Genomic DNA, 21,359 nt, shown 5'->3' with positions numbered 1-21,359 from the left:
TACATTTCCTCTGGTGTTGGGATGTTGTGGTTCAAAGTTGTAGCATAAATCTTTTATCTGCCTTATATATAAGCTGGGTGATGCTTTTTGTTTCTGCTGTCTTTCATAGTGAAAAATAGTTCTGGCAGGGAAACCTTAGCTTTTTTGACAGGCTCAGAAAAGTAACTCCGTATCACTCCCATCCTGTGGGTACTTTTCTTTACCTGTTTTTTGACTACACAGTAAGTCAGAACTGCAGTTTCTTGAGCACAGGATTCCTATACACAAAAGGCAAAGACCTAGCTATATTTTATGCCTCTTTGGCAATCGTCCCATAAACCTTGCATTGTCTCTTGAAGCTACTGCTCTAGGCAAAAGAGGTCAAAAGCAGAATTTGTTTAAATCTGGGCTTTGTACTAACATCTGAAATTCACCTCAGAAAGCTGTAATGTAGTTTTATTTTTTTAATCATATCAGATATGTGCTGGACACACACACACTCTTGCTCATGTTATTGAACTGTATCATTTATAGTGCGTATTTATATATAAAAATGCATCTAGTCACGATTTCATCAGTTTTGCTAAGATAAGAGCTGAAGCAAACATAAGCACGCATAATAATTCTCAACTGTCTTTTAATGTCAAGAGAAATGTCCCTATTTTTTTTTTTAATCAGCAGTTTTTTTCCTTCTTAAATTTGTGGCTTGCTTTTATTAAGGTCTGGGATTTGAAAGCCCAGCAATATCATGCTTGATTGAGAGAGCAGAGTTTCTTTTAAAATGCTTTATTTAACCCAAGCCACTTCAATATTCAGCTTTTTGTCTTTGTTATCCTTCTGTTAGCCTCTCTGATTTTGCTGCTTTGTCTCCAATTGTTCAATTTTTAACATGGTTATCACTGCATTGCTTCTCAGAGAGCTGATGCACAATATTCAGGAGAGTATCTTATTACTTTTCAGGTTTTAGTGTGTGTCTACAACCTTGGTCAGCGAAAAGATTTTTTTTTTTTCCCCCCCATGGGATGGTGGTATTATATATTTTTCAGAGTCCATAAATATGGTCTGTGCTTTGCAGAACAAATTAAAGACAAGTCCCTGCTCTGAAGAGTTTACAGTGAACATCTTGAAGTTTTTGTAATCTTTTTAAACTCATGGCACTGAAAGTGAGTTTAGGTGAGCTCTGAATGAAGAGCAGGTGGTGGTTTGGTATACAGGTGTTGGAATGTATGTCCATGCAAGGAGGCATAGAGGTGTGAACAGGAGGGAAAGTGAAATGAAGCCTATTGCCTCATGGGACAATAAAATAGAAGTGTTTAGGCTGAGGTGGGTCCAGTGCCATTGTTTTAACTATCAGAAGTTGGGGGTAATAAGTTTCTCCCTGGTGACTGTACAGCATGGGCCTGATGGAACATTCATATAGACTGACATACTTCCATTGCCTTCAGCTGAATGACTCCTGATCTACCCTTTAGTAAGTGAGAGGAGAATCAGGCCCCATATCTTTGAATAGGTAGAAAAAGTTCAGGGGGGGTCCTGGAGTAGAAGAGTTTAGCTTTGTCCTCCAAAGGCACATGCAACGCTATTTCATGGGAGCTGGTGAGAAGATATGAGCCTCGGATGTACTGAGGACTCCCAAAAATGTGAAGTAAAATTGTCTGGGAATCTCAGATTCATCCTTCAGCAGCTAAAAGGAATGTTTGATTACTGATTTGCAAATTCGGTCCTAACCAAAATCTGCACTCTGTCTAAAAAATGTCCTGTCATATAATGAAAATCTGGTGTTGTGTGAGACCTCTGGGTGTCTGTACTCTGTACAACAGTAATACCAGCCTGAGTATTAAGAATTTCTGCAGTAAGGTTTTAACTCTGCAACTTTCCTTGAAACAAAAGAGCCTCAAATGTTCAACACCTGCCATAGAAGTTTAATAAGTAGCCCTGTAAGTGGGTCATTTTCAACAAACAATTAATTTAACGACTTCATCTGGAAGTTCAGTGGCACTATTTCAGAGTAGGTAATTTGAGATTGGTTTCTACATTTATATGCTGAAGTTAATGTTTCCTTTATAAACCTGTATTTTAAGGATTTAATATTTCATGTGCTCCAAATCTCATCAAGCTGAAAGTTTCTAGCCCAGATGTATTTCAAAAAGAAAATTGATATTAATGCTTTAAGCGGTTGTGAGTTCTCAAACACGCACACACAAAATACAATTCTCAGGAATTCTGAAGCCTATAAAAATGAATTCTGTGGGCAGTTTGAATAAAACTCTTCCCTGGGGTTTTGGCTCTGCTGCTCAAATCTGCACTCCTACATACTGTATATGGAGCTGCTGTTCATGTCCATGAGAGAGCTACAAATTGAAGGAGGGCAGAATATTAGGGTTGGACTCCACCAAGCAGATTGGAGAGGAGAACTTTACCTATATATTGTCATGTGAGTTAGTTGTTGACAGCGATTTTAAAGACTATATATAACAGAGCTGCAATCCAGGGGTGGAGAGTGCCAGTGTGTTAGTGCAATAATCTGTAGATCAAGAGCATGGAGTTCAAATGTGATTGGATCACAAGGGAAAACAAATGTAATAATCCTAGGCCTAGTCGCTGCTTTACCCTCCCCCATCCAATCTTTCTTCATCGCTCCCTTCATCAGCTCCTCCCACACTTGCCTTTGTAACTTCTTTCACGGTGTCTTGTACAGCTTTTATCAATCTTCCATTCTCCATGTTCCCGCCTTCTCTTTTCCTTTAAATCCTTTCTGAAAAGCTACTTTTTCATGGATCCTTCCTACACCGATCTTATAGTTCTTGCACATGCATTTTAGTTCCGTAAAGCATCATTGTAAGACACCACCCCCTAAACAAACAATAATCTGAGTCAACACACACAAAGTGTGTGGGGGTGTGTAATTGTGCGGGAAGGGGTTGCAGACACGACACAAAATTTTTAAAAAATTGAGCCATGTCTCTGAGATTTTAAGCACGGCCTTACCTAGGCTGCTGCTCCCAGATCAAGATCAATTCCGCCCATACATATGCTTTTTGCAGACCACTTTAAGTGTTGCTTCTAGTCCTCATTTGCCCAGATGACAAAACATGGAAAGAAGCCCTAGATTAGAACTGCAAGGGGTGTAACAAGTTAGGAGTCAGGTGCTCTGCACAGGGGAAGTTTACTGAAGCCAGGTCTTAGTTGGAAGGTCACTCACAGACATTACAAAACACAGGAAAGAAAAGAGTTTCAAAGAAACAGAAATAGCTACTGAGGGTGAGTAGGATTCAGTGTTGTTGCTTTGTGTTTAATGCTTATACAGCCATCACCCCATCCCTGACTACCTCACCTGAATGGAGAGTTCATATGATATTAAAATATGCCATTAGGGTGAAAATAATCAAGGCCAGGTCATGACATGATGTCAATCTGTGGTCGTCATGCTGCCATTCAAAAACAAAACAAAACAAAGGAAATTAAATACATGCAACTAGAGCGTATTAAAAACATGGTACAACTCTACCTTAAATCCATTAAAGGTTAAAGCTCCCACAGTCCCCTTAACCAGACCTTCTTGTGTAGGGTATTCTCTGTTTATACCAAAAAAAGCAAAGCCTCTTTCATTAGCACAGCCATTTGCATTTTTAATTTTATTTCCCACGTGAAACAGTATAAAATCCACAAAATGAAAGTATACCTCAGCGGAGCTTGGGGGAGTGGGTGGTGCAGGAGACTGAGAGTGGGATCCTTTCACCTCTAGTCTGCTGATTCAGCTACAGCTCAGATCGGTAGTTGTCACCTGATGGCTGATTGGTGCCATCAGTCCTGTTCTTAGTGACTTTCTCACTTGGTCCTATGGGCTTCCTAATTTACAATTGGACATGTAATTAGTCTTATAGAAGAATATGATTTTTAATTACACCTAAAAGCATTTAGCTCTCAAATCAGAGGGTCTGGTATTTCTCCATGTTTCACAACTCATCAATGTGCCCAACTCATTGATACCATATATCAGAGGACTGTTTATAGCTGGCTTTACCACACAGAAGAGGACTTAAAACAAATCAAAACAGCTATCTCCAGTTGCCACCATTAGTGGGCGAATTTCTTGTAGGCATCACAGCACAGGTGGATTCTGAAGAGGGATTTGAAGGAGGAGAAAGTAGTGGCCTTAAACATTAGTACAGGAATAGATTCAAGGCTGGAATCCTAGATGGAGAAGATGGGGATGAGGGCGCTGCCATTAATAGACAAGGGGAACCAGAAAAATTGCATTGATTGATTCCTACTGGAATCAAGATTTAAACCCCAGAATGCAGTTTAGCAAAAGGAAGATGGCAATCTGACAGATATCACCATAGTAGCATGTGTTTTCTGGCTCATAGTAGCAGGAGATACAACACTTTTTAAATAATTAACATACACTTAATATCTCTGATCCAATTCCTGCCATCCTCTAGGATGTAGCTGTAGGCCAGGGAGGAATTCCCAAGGTTACAATAACACCACTGTTTCTCTGTAGCCTCTATGGACTTTCCTACCCTTTCAGTTATTGCACATAATATTTGAACTGAGTCTGTGTACTGGGACATGGTATTAGAGTACAGCATTTGTCTGTCAGTACTCATTTGGGCACATTTCCCACTGAGGTGAATAGAGGTCTTGCCTGAGAAAGGACTCAAGATTTGGCTCTCTGAAAACACAAGCACTGCCTTGTGCAGGTCAAAGTTTCACATCTTGAATTTTTGTTTGTCTTTTATGATAAGGTCAAAGCTGAGCTTGACCCCTGAAACTCAAATGTTAAACCAAAACCAGAATGTTATAGCTTTACTACCATCTAACATTATATCCCTAAATTCAGCCCTCACAGCAGGCATTCTTCCTTTCCAGCATTTGCACTCGATTTGTGTGCAGGCTGGCCATATGGTGTGTGTAATTATTCTTTTATAATGCTGTTATTGCTCTCTAGTTGCCCAGTAAACCCAGCACAATTTCAGTAAACTCTATACATCAGGGCAGAAATCTTAGACTTGGCTGATTTTCTGCACCTTTACGCAATTGTAGGTGCAAAGAAAAAAGATTCCATTTGATTTATGGAAACTGTATAAAGTTTATAGAGTCTCTACAACCCTCACAAATGAAGAAGGCTCATAGAGAGGGGAGGTTGCACCAAAACTGGGAGGTCCACAAAACTAAAGGAGAAAAACAGCTAAGGAACATGTCCGTAAATACCTGCATGGAACTTTCCCCCATTAATTCTCCAGATCAGCATATGGACTGCATAAGCTGTTATATTCTTTTCCCAGTCCAATTACTGCTACGCTGTAGCACTGGAATATCACAGAGGCGATTAGTGTGTCTCTGTCAGGGTCACTGTTCTTCCTCGTAGCAGTTCTGTGCCCATTGATTATTCTCTGTAGAAATTATGTGCTGAATTTTCATATGGTTGTGGGCAAAAGCATGAGCATGCCTAAGTATGTAAATCATCTGATGTATGAGCTGGATTTGTGTGCACACACCTGCATGTATATGTGTAACCCAGACTTGCGTGCATCGCAGGATTTATATAGCTAAATTAGGTGTATGCCATACTGTACGCTCACTTTTGCAGGTACCCATTTGTAACATACAGCCTGCAGAATATCTTTTATTTACCCTAGAAATAGTGACTCCCAAACTGATTGGGATAAAATAGAAACTGACCTAAATGAAACCTCTTCTGAGTTAGAAAATGTTAACTGCCCTTCTCCCATCTCTGACTTTTTGTATGCTTCTGGACTACCTGGGGCAGAAATTCCAGAATACTGTTCTGACAGTGTTGTCTTCCTAACTAGAATTGAAAAATACTAATCTAGTCTTCTGATATCTCCAGTCCTTTTCTAAACCAAAAAGATACACATCCCTCGCTATGTAGGACAGACAGCACATAGCCTGGGTTGACTAATTTTCCTGACCATATATAATGCCATTTCTGGTGCTTGACTAGCTGTCAAAAGGCGGGGAAGGCACTGGAAGCATGTGCCATTGTCCCTACTTTATATTGAGACCTGCAGGTAGTAAATGGTATTTTGATATTCTAAATCCATAAATGTGACCCTTCAGTTTCATGTGTAAGGAGCTGTTTAAAATCTGTGCACATACTTTGTGAAATATTTTTTGGGGAAAAAAAGCCAATAACAATAATTGGTTTGGCATTTTTTGTGATTTCTAAAGCACTTAAAGGGTAATGAATTTCTTTTATTCAGTCCTACATAAAATCAGTTTTTACAGAAATAAGCTGATTTAAAAGGCTTGAATGGCTGGCAGTGACAGAAACAATTCGCTGAAAGCTCAATTCCTATACATCAAAATAAAAGAAATGTATGTATCATTAGAGGTTGCTGACCCTTGAATTAAAATGATCAAAAAGGTCAATATTTAAATGTGATTTATGGAAGCTATTTCTTAACCCATAATTAGGCTGACCAATAAAAACAATTCAGACTTCTACAGGACACGATTACCCAGGAGGTAGGTTAGCTATTATTTTCTTATTCATAAAGAAATAAAATAATTTAAATACATTTATGATATGCTCTTCAAGTAAGTTGAAACACAGCATAACTAGTTTTAATATGGCATTTTTGTTATCAAGTTGTCAAATTTCCTTAATTTAAGTGAAAGCTGAGAACCACTTGAGAATAACGGTATGTCTGAAATGAAAATATTTTCTTTCATCTCTTTCAGTTAAATGAAATGTAGGTAAATAGAAATCAGGCAAAAGTATAACTTTTTTTTTTATGCTGTCCCTTTAGTTCAATATGGAAATGTACTATTTGCTGAGTCCTTTTACATTAGGTTGTAAATTCTTTTTGTGGCGAGGACTGTGTCTTCCTAAGTACTTATACAGCGCCTAACATAATGGGACACTAATCCTAATTGGAGCCTGTCGGTGCTAGTACAATACAAATAGTAATTAATTCTTTGAGGGAAGTTGGCATTTCGATGCAAAATACAATAGTTCAGAGGTTAGGAAGAGGAGTCTTATCCAATGGCATAAATCAAGATGGGAACATTTCCCTAAAAGATGTGTAAATCAAACTTTTTATAATGAGACTCCTACCATAGCCTATCATGGTGACCGATATTGTCTCATTGTTTCTTTATACTCCCCCATCTGTTGTCTCTGGTTTTATACTTTAAATTATGAGATGGGGCGAGGACCATCATTTTGTTCTGTTTCTGCATTGCTGAGCACAATGGAGTCCTGGTCCATGGCTCGGGCTGCTAGGTTCTACTACTACTGTTAGTTTTTGGCCAAACCCAGGGCTGATGTCAATTAGCATAGCTCAGTTGAAGCCAGTGGTGCTATGCTGATTCACACCAGCTGGCTCTTTATCTTTATTCCTGCTAAATTTAGCCACTAAAATTTGCTTTTATCCTAATGGAAATAGATTTAGTTCATGTTGTTAATTTAGGTTTTAAATATTTAAAGTTAATAACCTTCAGACTACTTAGTCTTCTAGTATTTAGAAATGGAAAACACTTGTTAGGTAATCAAGAACATCTCTCACTGCATGCAGGATTTAGTATCCCAATGTCAGATAATAAACTCATACTACAGTAGATCTTAGCCAAAAGCCTGTCTCTAAAGTATATTTAAATCTTTCATTCACCAAAACCAAAAATTCCCTCTTCATAGCAGTTGCATGTATTCTTATTTTTAAAGCCGTTTAGCTCATAACTGAAGTAGCAATGGCTAGTCTTTCACTTAACCCCAGGCATGAAAGCTTAAAATGGAGAGAAACTGCAATATTCCCCATCTTGGAACCATGTCAACAACTCCCATTTGTCACTCATATAAAGTGTCTAGACAGCCTATATTCACTGCACCCATTTTAGGCTGACATTGTACTTCCAGCAGCAGGCAACATCTCATCATGGCAATAATAGAAAAATACATCATCGTCATCATAGGCTGTAGTGTTTTTCATCCATAGATCTAAATATAATTATCCTTACACTTTTTATTGATGGGAAGACAGAGAGAGGTTTTTATGCTGCTATTTTCAAATTGCGCATGCAAACACCTTGGAGCATATGCCACCCTGAGTGTGTCTGGGTCCTGATTATCCTACAAGTTGATCTGTGAGAGTGGAACTGTGCTTATGCAGAGCCCCATTAACTGAAATGGAGCTCTGTGCACACAGAAGGGTTTACCTTTATGAATCAGCTGCTAGAATCTGGGTCTATGTGGTTTTGCACCCATATGCTTCGAAATGTAGGCGTAAGTGGTTTGCCCAGGGTCACATGCCGAGTCCATGGGATTCATTCTGAGTGGCAAAAGGGGTTAGGGTGACCAGATGTCCTGATTTTATAGGGACAATCCTGATTTTTGGGTCTGTTTCTTATATAGGCTCCTATTAATCCTCACCCCGTCCCGATTTTTCACATTTGCTGTCTAGTCACCCTAAGAGCTGTAGCTTTCCTATGTACGTGCCTACTGTCTCAAATGGCTTTGTATTCACAGCGGCTGGCCCCTCATGCCACTGTAGTGACACTATTTTTAGCACGCTATTTGGATCAGAGCTAGCACAGGTATGCCTCCTTGAGCTGGGAATTACACCCCCAACTAAAAGTGTAGACATACCCCATGTCAGAGCCAGGAATCAAACTAAGGTTTCCTGACTCACAGTACTGTGTGTGATCCACTGGCCACACAACTTCTTTATTATATGGGGTTTGATTATTATTTTTTAATGAATTAGAAACTGCTGTGAATTTTTCCTCTTCTGAAAAATAAATCGCCTACTTTCTTATTTGTAGTGGAGAGGGAAAACGTGCAGAAGAGAACCTTTACCAGGTGGATAAATCTACATTTGGAGAAGGTAAGGCCAACAAATACTTTTGTCCATTTGTAAAAATAAAAACTGTTCATATATCTTCCATAAATATCTCCATGCTAAGATATATACACACCCGTTTGCTGAAAACGTAACTTCTGCCTTACCCAGGCATATTTCTTGATTTCATGTACCTCCTGGTGTTATTTATATATGCTGTTACTGTAAAGAGCTTTAGGATAGCGTGTGCCTCTATAAAATATAGGCCTGATCCTACTACATTCCTTTTGCGGGACTGGTTCCTTAGGTTATACTATATTGGAGCCCTGAAAAGAATGATTCTCCGGAAAAGAAAATGGTTGTCAACAAAGAAGAGTTAAAGCTAAAATTACACATCTGTGGTGCGAAGGAAAAGTGGAAACTAGCTGTATACTGATATGTAAGAACAACACAGTGCAAAAAGAGTTTAAAAGGTGTCAGATTAAAGACTCTGGAAATTCAGGATTAATCTGATTTTAAAAGAAAATAAATAGCAAAGTTGAAATTTTTCTTTATTTTGTGGGGAAGGTTGAGGGTATGTTCCTTTGTGGGTAAAAGGCACTTTTCTGGTGCTTTGATTCATTGGCTGACTGAGTTTATTTGTTACATGTGTATGATTATTTAATGCTGCGGGGTGGTCATTATGTGATTAAATGTAATTAATTGTTAGCGTTCGGGCACACAGAAATTTCTTCGTGGGAGATTTTTATTGTCTTTTTAAATCTAAAGAAATAACGGAGAAATAAATGTGTGTGGTTTGGTTGCTCTGGGCATCACATTGGGAAATACAAAATAGGAACTTGACAGTGTCCTTTTCAAATTGGATTAGCAAATCAGAGTTCTAAATGCCAGGTTTAAGATACATGCGTTCCTTGGAACATGGCTTAACCCTTCATCTCAGGTTGATAATTTAAGTTCCTCGTATTTTATTATTTGTGGGTTGGTAAGATGAGACCTTAAAATGAAGTCTTTTCTGTGCTCTGTAGATATTAAAGACCCCATGGTATTTTTCATAATTAAGCCCTTTGTCTCAATCTCCTCTGTGTTTCTTCATGCCCCCCCTTCCCCCCCCCCACCCCCACCCCCCCCCCGCGACACGCACACTTTGCTTTGGATCTGATTCTGCAATTCCTACTCACATTTAAATAGTAGTTTCTTACTTGAGTAGTCTCATTGAGAGTCAGACGACTCTCAGGAGTAAGCGCTACTCAATGTGGGAAGGTTGCAGAAAAGGAATTTATTATTACTGATGTGGCAACAGTGTGCTCAGTGCAGCACAAGACACACAACTAAGTCTTTGCCCTGAAGAGTCTATCTGAGGGGGCTAATCCTACCCCCATTGGAGTCAATGGCCAAACTTCAGGAAGTGCGGGATTGTGCTGTATTTTTGTGCAGTTTTTGGCCACAATTCCTGACAGAGGTGGCTGCATTTCAATGGTGGTGTAGGTATGTGATTTGTAAAGAGTTTTCAGATAAGTCACTAAATATATTATTTTTTAAGAGTTTTGCAGTGTATGTTACTGAAGAAATGAAAGGATCTTCTTAAATCTCATTGGAAATACAGAATAAGATTAGCAGTGATGTTTTGACCGAAAGATCTTTGGGAACAATCCACATTATAAATAGAAAATGTGTAATTCCTTTGTGAATTAGACTTTAGGAGTTTAAACTAACTGCAATTTGAAGGCTGTCAGAAACGCTTGCTGAGCATCTGGCTTCTGAAAAAGTTCTTTAATTTACAAAAGGAATTAGATCATGAAAAGGCTGCGGGGTGCTGTTAATTCTGCCATACCAAGCACATGAAGTCTTAGGAACGTTACAGGCACGTGGAGTGTTTTCTCTGGATTACTTACAATTTTTTTCTCCCCTGCTGCAACAGAGCAAAATGACAACAGCCAATGTCTGCTGTTGATGATGCTAGGTTTGCTGAAACTGTCAAAGTAAACATATTGAACTGAATGATAGCATTGCCAGAACACTTCATGATGATGGTGAGATTTCCTGAAACTGGGATTATCACTAAAGGATGGATATTTTGTTGCTTTGCATTTACAGATACAAAAAACTTCTTTCAAGTGTCTTCTGTGACTTGGTGTGTCCTTATTTTCCACTGTGCAGATTCATAGACTTTAAGGTCAGAAGGGACCATCATGATCATCTTGTCTGACCTCCTGCACATTGCAGGCCACAGAACGTCACCCTACCACTCCAGACACCTAACCTCTGGCTGAGTTACTGAAGTCCTGAAATCATGGTTTAAAGACTTTGTTACAGAGAACCCACCATTTACACTAGTTTAAACCTGCAAGTGACCCATGAGCAATGTTGCAGAGGAAGGCAAAAAAAAAACAAGGTCTCTGAAAAATCTGACTCAGGGAAAAATTCCTTCCCAGCCCCAACTATGGCAATCAGTTAGACCCTGCGCATGTGGGCAAGACCCACCAGCTAGTCACCTGGGAAAGAATTCTCTGTAGTAACTCAGAGCCCTTCCCATCTAGTGTCCCATCACTGGCCGTTGGAGATATTCACTGCTATCAGTTGCAGATCAGCTATATGCCATTGTAATCCGTCTCATCGTACCATCCCCTCCATAAACTTAGCAAGCTCAGTCTTGAAGCCAGTTAAACATTTTTCCCCCCACTGCTTCCCTTGGTATGTGCCCAGTTTTGGGAGCAGCTGGTTACTCTCAACCCCCATAGTGAAGGAGTTGTGGATGCTCCGCACATTGCAGGTTTTGATCCTTCTTGTGTTGGAAGTTATAAAAGAAGGTTTTGGTTCAAAGTAGGTTATTGCTTTAAAAACTAATATCTTTCTCTGACCCATGGTTAGAGTTGAATAGTATTTTTTGGCTGCATGGGAGGAAGACTATTCATAAAAAGACCCAGTTCCAAATTGCCAGAAGCCATGCTTAATCAAACAGTAGTATGCAGGCCAACCAAAGAAGTGGCTCCTTAGGGATGAATGAGAAAGTGACGCCCAAACAGAGGGTAATTGCTGCAGCTGGGACTGACTCTGAAGGAGTGAGCAGATTTGGCTGTGTGCCTCACAGTGTACACATCATGAGACACCTCTGTGGGTGGAATAGCTGGTTCCCTTTGGAGGGCTTTACAGGAAAAGGAGAGCTGCTATATATGAAGTTGCCATGTCATTTTAAATATATTCCGTATACTGGGAAATATAATGGCACCGAGGGAAACTTTACAGCATAAGCAACCTAATACTGTCATTGGCCTGGACTGTAATCTTCCTTATCCCAAGTAAAGCAGGAGTAACAGCACTGATGACTATTAGAGTGACACAGGCATAAGAGATCAGAATCTGGCCCTTGGCCTATCCAGTACTTACGTAGGGCCAAGCCCAGAAGTCTATATGGCTAGAGTCTGGTCTCTGTTACACTGATGTAAATCTGGAATAACTCTATTGACTCCAACATACTGGTGTAATGAGATCAGAATCTGGCCCTCAGTTTTAGCTCAGTCCTTACTTGGGTAAAACTTCCATAGATGCTAATAAGAGTTTTGACTGATGTGTAGGAAGAACTTCAGAGCAGAGCCCACAGTGGGTAGAAATATATCCTATTTATAAGTTTGCAGACGATATCAAGCTGGGAGTGGTTGCAGGTGCTTCGGAGGACAGGATTAAAATTCAAAATGATCTGGACAAACTGGAGAAATGGTCTGAAGTAAATAGGATGAATTCAATAAGGGCAAATGTAAAGCACTCCACTTAGGAAGGAACAAGCAGTTGCACATACAAAATGGGAAATGACTGGCTAGATAGGACTACTGCGGAAAGGGATCTGGGAGTCATACTGGATCACAAGCTAAATATGAGTCAGCAGTGTAACACTTTGCAGAAAAAGCAGACATCATTCTGGGACGTATCAGCAAGAGCGTTGTAAGTAAGACACAAGAAGTAATTCTTCCGCTGTACTCTGCGCTGATTAGGACTCAGCTGGAATATTGTGTTCAGGTCTGGGTGCCACATTTCAGGAAAGATGTGGAGAAATTGGAGAAAGTCCAGAGAAGAGCAACAAAAATGATTAAAGGTCTAGAAAACATGACCTATGAGGGAAGATTAAAAAAATTGGGTTTGTTTAGACTGGAGAAGAGAAGACTGAGACATGGTAACAGTTTTAAGTACATAAAAGGTTCTTACAAGGAGGAGGGAGAAAAATTGTTCTCGTTAAGCTCTCAGGATAGGACAAGAAGCAATGGGCTTAAATTGCAGGGCTGTTTAGATTGGGCATTAGGAAAAACTTCCTAACTGTGAGGGAAGTTAAGCACTGGAATAAATTACCTAGAGAGGTTGTGGGATCTCCATCATTGGAGATTTTTAAGGGCAGGTTAGACAAACACTTGTCAGGGATGGATAATACTTAGTCCTGCCTTGAGTGCAGGGGACTGGACTAGATGACCTCTTGAGGTCCCTTCCAGTCCTACGATTCTGTGATTCTATTAGAAGCCTCCTTGTGCTACAGTAATACAAATAGTAAAGAAGAAGAACCATCCTGTTTTGTAAAGTGCCACATATTTCCTTCAAAAATAATGATGATTTACCAAGTGCTGTTCTTAAAAGATTATCCAGCACTGTCCAGGTAACACTGCTTCCTTTCCTCACAGTGCAATCCTCCTCTGGAAGTGAAAGATTTGTTTGTTGATATTCAAGATGGGAAAATCTTGATGGCTTTGCTGGAGGTCCTGTCAGGGCAAAATCTGGTATGTATACAAGGGTGAAAAACCTGTTCATAGTATGGAATTATCCTTGTGTGGGTACATGTGTGAACGTATAATAGGCCAGATTCTCCCTCGCACAACAGAGTGGGGGAGAGGGTCACACCAGTGAACCCAATACAGTTCCCTTATCTGTGGGTTGGCCTCCTGTGGTCTAACTTACCCCCACTGCTAAGGGACCAGCATAAACTCCTTTACCTCACGGGAGTTTTGTGAAGCTTTTATTAATGTTTGTAAAGTGCCTTGAGATCATCTTCAAATGGAGGGTATTGTGGAAGGGGCAAAGTATTTTTGGTAGAGCTGTATTTTTTTATTTATAAATTACGGTTTTATTTTTTTGTAGATTTCACTAAACCAAAAGATCTGTGGCTTAATGCATGTGATTTATTTTCTGAAGTAGCCCTTGGTTTCAGCCCTGATACCTTGGTTCAGATTAGTTCAATCCATCTGGTATGTGGAGCTATGTGTTTCCAGATTTTGACCTTGCTGGCATTTATTCCCTTGAAAAACTGTGTACAAAGTTCCCAGTGCCTGGAAAATAGAAACATCTGCTATAGACATGAGCAATCAATAACAGATGGTTTCAGAGTAGCAGCCGTGTTAGTCTGTATTCGCAAAAAGAAAAGGAGTACTTGTGGCACCTTAGAGACTAACAAATTTCTTTGAGCATAAGCTTTCGTGAGCTACAGCTCACTTCATTAGATGCATTCAGTGGAAAATACAGTGGGGAGATTCATATACATAGAGAACATGAAACAATGGGTGTTACCATACACACTGTAACAAGAGAGTGATCACTTAAGGTGAGCTATTAACAGCAGGAAATCTGCGGGGTGGGGGAGGGGGAGCCCTTTGTAGTGATAATCAAGATGGGCCATTTCCAGCAGTTGACAAGAACATCTGAGGAACAGTGGGGGGTGGAGGGGGGGAATAAACATGCGGAAATAGTTTTACTTTGTGTAATGACCCATCCACTCCCAGTCTCTAGTCAATAACAGATGATAATCCTCTGCCCATTTTAACTGCTTGGTAGGTCTTTTTGTTCATACTTGCTAAGTACCAGATTTGCCCCTCTTATGTGGATAAAACCCTGCTTTGTAAGTGAGAGTAGAAATTGGCCCCATGATCCACTCCACATTACAGGTGTAATTGTGTTCTCATAATCAGCTGGTGAAACTTCCATCTGAATTGGGTACAGAAGCATGAGAGTTGTCTGCACACTGCAGTTTGTGCATCACCAGTTTTGTGTGTCCACACCTACCAGCCTGTCTAACTGAGTATGTATTAGTGCAGCCTGGGGAAATGTGTGCCGCTCTCTCACACTGACTCAGCAGGGGATAGGGGTCCTCAGGGCATGCACACAGAATGGCGTGAGCAACCTGTGTGGCAATGCATCCTCGGATGTCCTACTGCACAGGTAGCCTGGAGGAAAGAGAATTGGTCAAACTGGTTACACAGGCAGAAGTCTATCCACATAACAAAAAACAGTGCACCAGACTGGAGTTACAAGGCCATGGGGCAGGTAGTGACTTGCCTTCATGCTTCACTGCTATCAAAGGTGGGTTTTGTACCTTGAGGTAACTGGTATGTGTGTGGTAAAAATACAGTGAAGACAAGGCATTTAGTTTTGTCATGAGATAAACGTGCCAAGGTCAACCCCTGGCTGTTTACCTCATGGTAAAACTACCGTGCCTGGGCTTCATGTGTTTTACCTTGGGATAGCTCCTACTCATTAGTTACCTCAGGGTAAAAGTTAGGGATTTTTTTAGCAGTGAAAACAAGCCATAGGTCTCGGGCAAGGGTGAAATGCTGTTAGTTGCGATGATTATTAACTAAGTCTTAACCATGTCATGTTCGGACAAAACCTGTTTAGAACCAGTCATGCCACTAACTAATTATAAACTCGGTTAAAAGATATAGTGTAGACCAGTTTTTCTCAATGTTTTTGATACCGGGGACTGACTTACTGCGTTCCTAAACTGTGTCAGGGAGATTGCAGGGTCTGGCGCTAGTCCACTAACCAGTCATGGAGAAACACTGGTGCAGACAAAGCCTAAATGATTAACCCACTAAGCTATGCACTGGCCTTTTTTCATGACTGATTCTATCACTTTGCCAGCCACTGAACTGAAGACAGTGGGGTGGGGGAAAGTGGCGGTGGTGGTTGGTTTTTATACATGCACAATGTCTTAGAGATTCTTAGATTCTGAGACCAGAAGGCTCTGTGCTTTGTTTCTCCATGTTAAACAAATCACTTAAATAATCCGAAGTGTTCATCTCTAGTCTGCATTTTAAAATAAAGTGTATTTCTGTTTTCTAGCTTCATGAATATAAGTCCTCAACCCATCGTATTTTTCGGTTGAACAACATAGCTAAAGCACTGAAGTTTTTGGAGGATAGTAATGTAAGTATTTCCAAAGCTTGGTCTCAATTTCGTACTTTCCTCAGTATCTGTTGTAAATATAATTGCACCTAATTTTCTATGCAGCATGTTCATAAGAGGAGTGCGCTGACTGAAAAAAGTTGTGGCTTTTTTCAACAGCGAGGCTAAAATACCACACAAAAATGCAGAAGAACACCTACAGAGTCTAAAAAACAAGGATTATGTTTTCATTTTATAACGTAAAAGTTCAATAGGATTAAAGGATCAGGAGACCAATATTAAAAGAAAATAACTAGAAATTCAAGTAAGCTTTACTGAATTGATTCTAAGTGCCTTGATTTCAGTTACTTTGAAGGTAATAATTGACTTCTTTCTTTTTTCCTTTGATTAAAAGTATTTTAAGTATCACAAGTTCTGCCTTTCTCTACTAAATTGCAGCCGCAGCTGATCATGAGTCCAAGGCAGGAGAAAATTAAATCTGGAAAAATTAGATAATAAATACATAACTTTTGCAATCAAAACAGTATAAGAGCAGACTTTCTTCTCATGCCACTCGTACGCTAGTGCAATGTCACTAATTTAAGTGGAGCTACTAATTTACAGCTGCTAACTTTATGCTAGAAGCCAGCTGCTACTTGTCTACCACCATCCTAATTCACCTTGCTGTTCTGTGCCTCTGCTCTCCCAGACACTGTGTCTCTTCTGTTCCACTCCACTGCTGCCCAGGAGCCATTTCCCTAAACCTCCCACTCCTGAATATTGGGCCAAATTTTGCTGTCATTTATGCTAGTGTAACCCGATTGGTTTGAAAAATATATTCTACTCCAGATTTAGAGCAGTGTAACTGAGACCAGGATCAGACTCTGTATATTTAAAGACAACACATTAGTAGCATGCGCAATAGGTTTCATTTAAAAAAAAAAAAGAAATTAAACAGGAATCACCTTGTCACCCTGAGCCCCATGTTACTCTCTTCCAGTGGCTATATGCACAGAGTAGTAGGCATGAGATGAGACAAATTAATATGGAGTTATGTGGCCTCCTATTAAGTGATGGAACTCAGAGGATTATAGATTCATAGATATTAAGGTCAGAAGGGACCATTAGGATCATCTAGTCCGACCTCCTGCACAACACAGGCCACAGAATCTCACCCACCCACTCCTGCGAAAAACCTCTCACCTCTGTGTGAGCTATTGAAGTCCACAAATCATGGTTTAAAGACTTCAAGGAGCAAAGAATCCTCCAGCAAGTGACCCGTGTCCCATGCTACAGAGGAAGGCGAAAAAACTCTAGGGCCTCTTCCAATCTGCCCTGGAGGAAAATTCCTTCTCAACCCCAAATATGGCAATCGGCTAAACCCTGAGCATATGGGCAAAATTCACCAGCCAGATACCCAGGAAAGAATTTTCTGTAGTAACTCAGATCCCACCCCATCTAACATCCCATCACAGGCCATTGGGTGAAAGGAAAGAGCTCTTAACAATCAGTGTGTATACAAGAAGAGTGAGATAATAGAAGCCTGTACAACAGGTTTCTTAAAACAAACACCGTTTTTAAACAGTAAATTCAGTGCCCTAATTCTTCTGTGTTTAATGTACGTTATTCAGACCACAGAATGTGATTAGATTGAGAAAGTGAAAGGCCAAATCATGCAGTCCTTAGTTCTTATTAAGGCAAAATCCTATTGCCTTTAGTGGGATTTGTTGCCCATGAGTATTTTGCCTCAGTAAGGACTGCTAGATCTGCAGACCGTCACCTCCACTTCCATGAACAGAGAGGATCTGGGCTGTGGGAGAAAACATTGTTTCTGCAGTATACTCCTTTGCCACTGACCCCATGGCAGCTCCTCGGTGATGTCTCTTCAGGGTTTTAAGCTTTGCGGATACAAAGAGGGGTGGCTGGTGAGATTACCCATCTTTGTGAAGTCATCCCTCTCCAGCTTTGCAATAAATACACAAGTAAGCCCATCCTGGCTGACAACAGTATCTTGCTTGCTTTCTCCTCTGTGCTCCAAAACCGGTCCAGATGGAGAAATGGGCGGGGGAGGGGAGCTACTGTGGAGACCTGGGTTGGGGGTGGAGGCACATAGCTTTCAGTGGATTTCCCAAGATCTGTGGGTTTGGGGGGCAAACCTCCATCTTACTCCATAGGATGTGAGGGGGGACTGTCAGGCAGAAACTGTGTCCGAATTCACTGGTGTTCCAGTCCCCTACAGAGGAAAACCCTGCATCAGGGGGTGGTCTGGCCCTAAAATAAATATACTGCTCCACATCTCGATGTTGAAACACTGAGAGATGTTGGGATTTCTATGAAACTGTACACTCTTGGGCAGCAGTTTCAGACACACATTTTCTAATGTCCACCCCCACAAGCCCTACAATTCAGTCACAAACCCAGTCAGCACCCAGGGGCGGACTGAAAACACCCCTCTTCCCATGTTGCTCCACCCATTGATAGCACTAAATTCTACGTGTGCTGCTGTCATCACATTCTACACTCTCCCTGTTGCTAAGGGTCATTCTATGTCATAGTCTGTAACCCACGTACAGAATCTAAAGGCAGAGCAGAGTGGGGAGAGCTTTCCTGAGGCACAATCCGCCTTTTTAACTGAGTACCAATTTGACAGTCCAATCTATGTTGATTGTTTCCATAAGAGCGTAGGTGGCTAAAACTTTACAACTGAATGCCATCTGTATAGGGATGGGTTGGCAAAGGTAAGCAGCAGTGATAGACAGCAGCTGATACTGGAAGCAGTCCAACAGTAAACGCCAGTTGAGAGATCCCAGCTGAGACAAACTGACATTTAAAAAATGCAATAGGTCTAAAAAATTGTCCCATACTGTCTATTTTGTGGCTTGCAAGCAAATCTGAATCTTGAAGTATGACAGCTAGAGGAGTCTTCTTACTGGGATAGCAAACTATTCTGTATAGCACAGGTTAAAATGCTATTTTAATCTTATTTCAGCTTAAACCAAACTGGGAGTGAAGGGTGGTGATGAAAATGTTGGCAAAATGTCTTGGCTATATGGAACTAGAAGTTTATTTATTAAACCACAAATGGGGTGGAACCTGTCACAGTCTGCAATTCTGTAGGGTAGTGGGATAAAGTGATTCATATGAATGACATTTCTGAGTGATAAATACAGACTATATATTCGGCTTTAACTCAGTCGGAGGGTCATTTGCAATATTGACAACTTCCTTGCTTCCTGCTCTGCTACTTTGCCTACAACAAGGCAGTGTTGTCTAAATGAATAATATCCTGGTGTTATCATGTGAAAGTAACCACAATGTGGGAACTTTGGGATCTCCTAGGATAAGGCAAACCCAGCAATTATTCTATTTGATCTTGTCGGAGATCAGTGATTAAACTCTAAGAAGCCATATGGTAAAGTGTGGGGAAGGGAGATGCATGTTAAAAAGAAAAGTGAAGTCTTGGGAAGCTTTATTTTCCTTTGCACAGAAAGTGATTTCAGTTCACATTACCCTCCCCTCAAGTTTATACTGTATTTAATCCAAACTGTCTGAATTTTGAAGTGGTCTCATTCCTCACTGTAAGTGTAGAAAGTCTAATGAGATACGCAGATCCTTTGAAGCTTATAAATGGAATCCTTCTGAGCCAGAACAAGCCTGTTGCAAGTTTGTATGGAAGAAATACCATATGAGAAGGAAGGAGATGCTGGCACTGATGGGGAGGAAGTAAAGTCTCAGGGAAGTGGTACTGGGTTTACACTTGCTCTGCTGACCCTGGCTATAGGGACTGAGGCTGGAAATGAGCAGTGTGGACTAGGGCTTACCCATCTCCTTCATGGTAAGAGACAAGGTTGGCTCTTGGTAGTTCCAAGCTCTCCTCTCCTCTCTGAGATCCATGAAAACAGGGTGGGGCTGGGACCTGTAGTCCCTCACAGCAGCCATATTTATAACCCTAATTCCTGGTATAGCTTGCTGGGAAATAGGGAGTGTATAAAAACAGCATCTTCCCTGCAGATGAGAGAAATCTGGCAGCCCAGGTGGCCTTTAAAGAAAGGAGTAGGCCAGTAAATATAAATTCCTTATGATGTCTAACTTTTGCAGTCATTTTCCTTGTAATGACTTTAGGGCAGACGCCTCCGAAGAGTGTCCAAAACAGCTCTGGAGACTGTGTGCAGTTTTTGATGCCTTTATGGACTGGTTTTAAAAAAAAAAGTTACCGAGTCAAGAACAATTTTTTGTTAGCACATTCCAAGAACTGACTCTTTCTTGGGATGTAGAAGGGTTCTGTGACTGTCTTGGGGTTTGAGCTGATGCATTTTCTACATTTAAAGTGTGTTTCTTATGTAATCCGTATATACACATCCCCTTAAGCTTATAACCTATTTTTCTGTAGGTAAAACTGGTTAGCATTGATGCAGCAGAAATAGCGGATGGAAACTCTTCTCTGGTACTTGGACTAATATGGAATATAATCCTGTTTTTTCAGGTAAAACCATTTATATGCTGTAATGACAAGAAAACTACATCTATAAAATCATTCAGTTCCAGCAGAATACTGACCTATATCCGTACAGACCAGAAATAAAGCACAGGGGGATTGATTCTCCTCTAACTTACATCAGTTTTATACCTAGTATCACAACCCTGATCGAGAGGTATCACCTGTAGTAGTGATCTACAAGTCTAGAAGCCCGACTTCATCTTCCAAGATGCACCATGGTCTCTCCCTGAGGCTGAGCATTGTGGGATGCATTGCAGCAGCTCTGCTACAGAGGGGAACTGGTGCATCACAGAAGGTGTAGCCTAACCAGGGGGCAGGGCCCAGAGGGGAGAATGGGGGTTGAGGGACCTAGAACTACAAGTACAGTGAAGCAACACAGTTGCTAAGGACTTGTCTACATTACGGGGGCTACAATGGCATACTCCGTCACTGTAGGAACTGCACCTCTCTGAGTGACAGTAACTAGGTCAATGTCAACATTCTTCCATCAGCCTAGCCTTGTCTATACCAGGGATTAGATCAACACAGCTGCAGTACTCAGCATTGTGATTCACGGCCCTGAGTGACGTAGCTTTATTGATCTAAATTTTTAGGGTAGACCAGGCCTAAGGCAGATGGTAAAGTTAATGTTGACCCGAAATGAAACACTTTGTTCTGCTTGAATGATTTTTCTCTGTGTAGCGCACTTCAGGTCATGCATGTGCTCCGAGCACCCAGAACTGGACATTTTTCCCTAGCAGTATTCATCTGGTCCACACATGCACCCCCACTTTCCTCCTCCTCTACAACGTAGGGACAACGGGGGCTGCCGGAGTACTGCCATCTTAGTTCCTTCTCACCTCTTGTGATTTGAGATGGAGCGTCCGTGTCCATGCTGATTTCTTCAGGTTCTCTCTGCAAATAGTTTCTTTTAAAAAATGTCTGTTTAGTTTTGTTTTTTA

General features: G+C 40.7%; 1 protein-coding gene across 1 annotated transcript in view; it reads left to right on the top strand.

Annotated features, from left to right (window-relative positions):
- CLMN (calmin) overlaps window positions 1–21,359 on the top strand; it is a 90,192-nt gene that overhangs the window by 50,352 nt on the left and 18,481 nt on the right. The window contains exons 2-5 of the mRNA XM_077820435.1: window positions 8,770–8,831; window positions 13,448–13,543; window positions 15,879–15,962; window positions 20,311–20,403. Coding sequence (XP_077676561.1) covers window positions 8,770–8,831; window positions 13,448–13,543; window positions 15,879–15,962; window positions 20,311–20,403 — 335 coding nt within the window. The remainder of the gene's footprint in view (window positions 1–8,769; window positions 8,832–13,447; window positions 13,544–15,878; window positions 15,963–20,310; window positions 20,404–21,359) is intronic.

This window comes from Eretmochelys imbricata, chromosome 6 (genome assembly GCF_965152235.1).
Source record: "Eretmochelys imbricata isolate rEreImb1 chromosome 6, rEreImb1.hap1, whole genome shotgun sequence".
NCBI lineage: Eukaryota > Metazoa > Chordata > Testudines > Cheloniidae > Eretmochelys > Eretmochelys imbricata.
The sequence above is the reverse complement of the archived record's forward strand: the minus strand, read 5'-3'. Positions and strand labels throughout refer to the sequence as shown.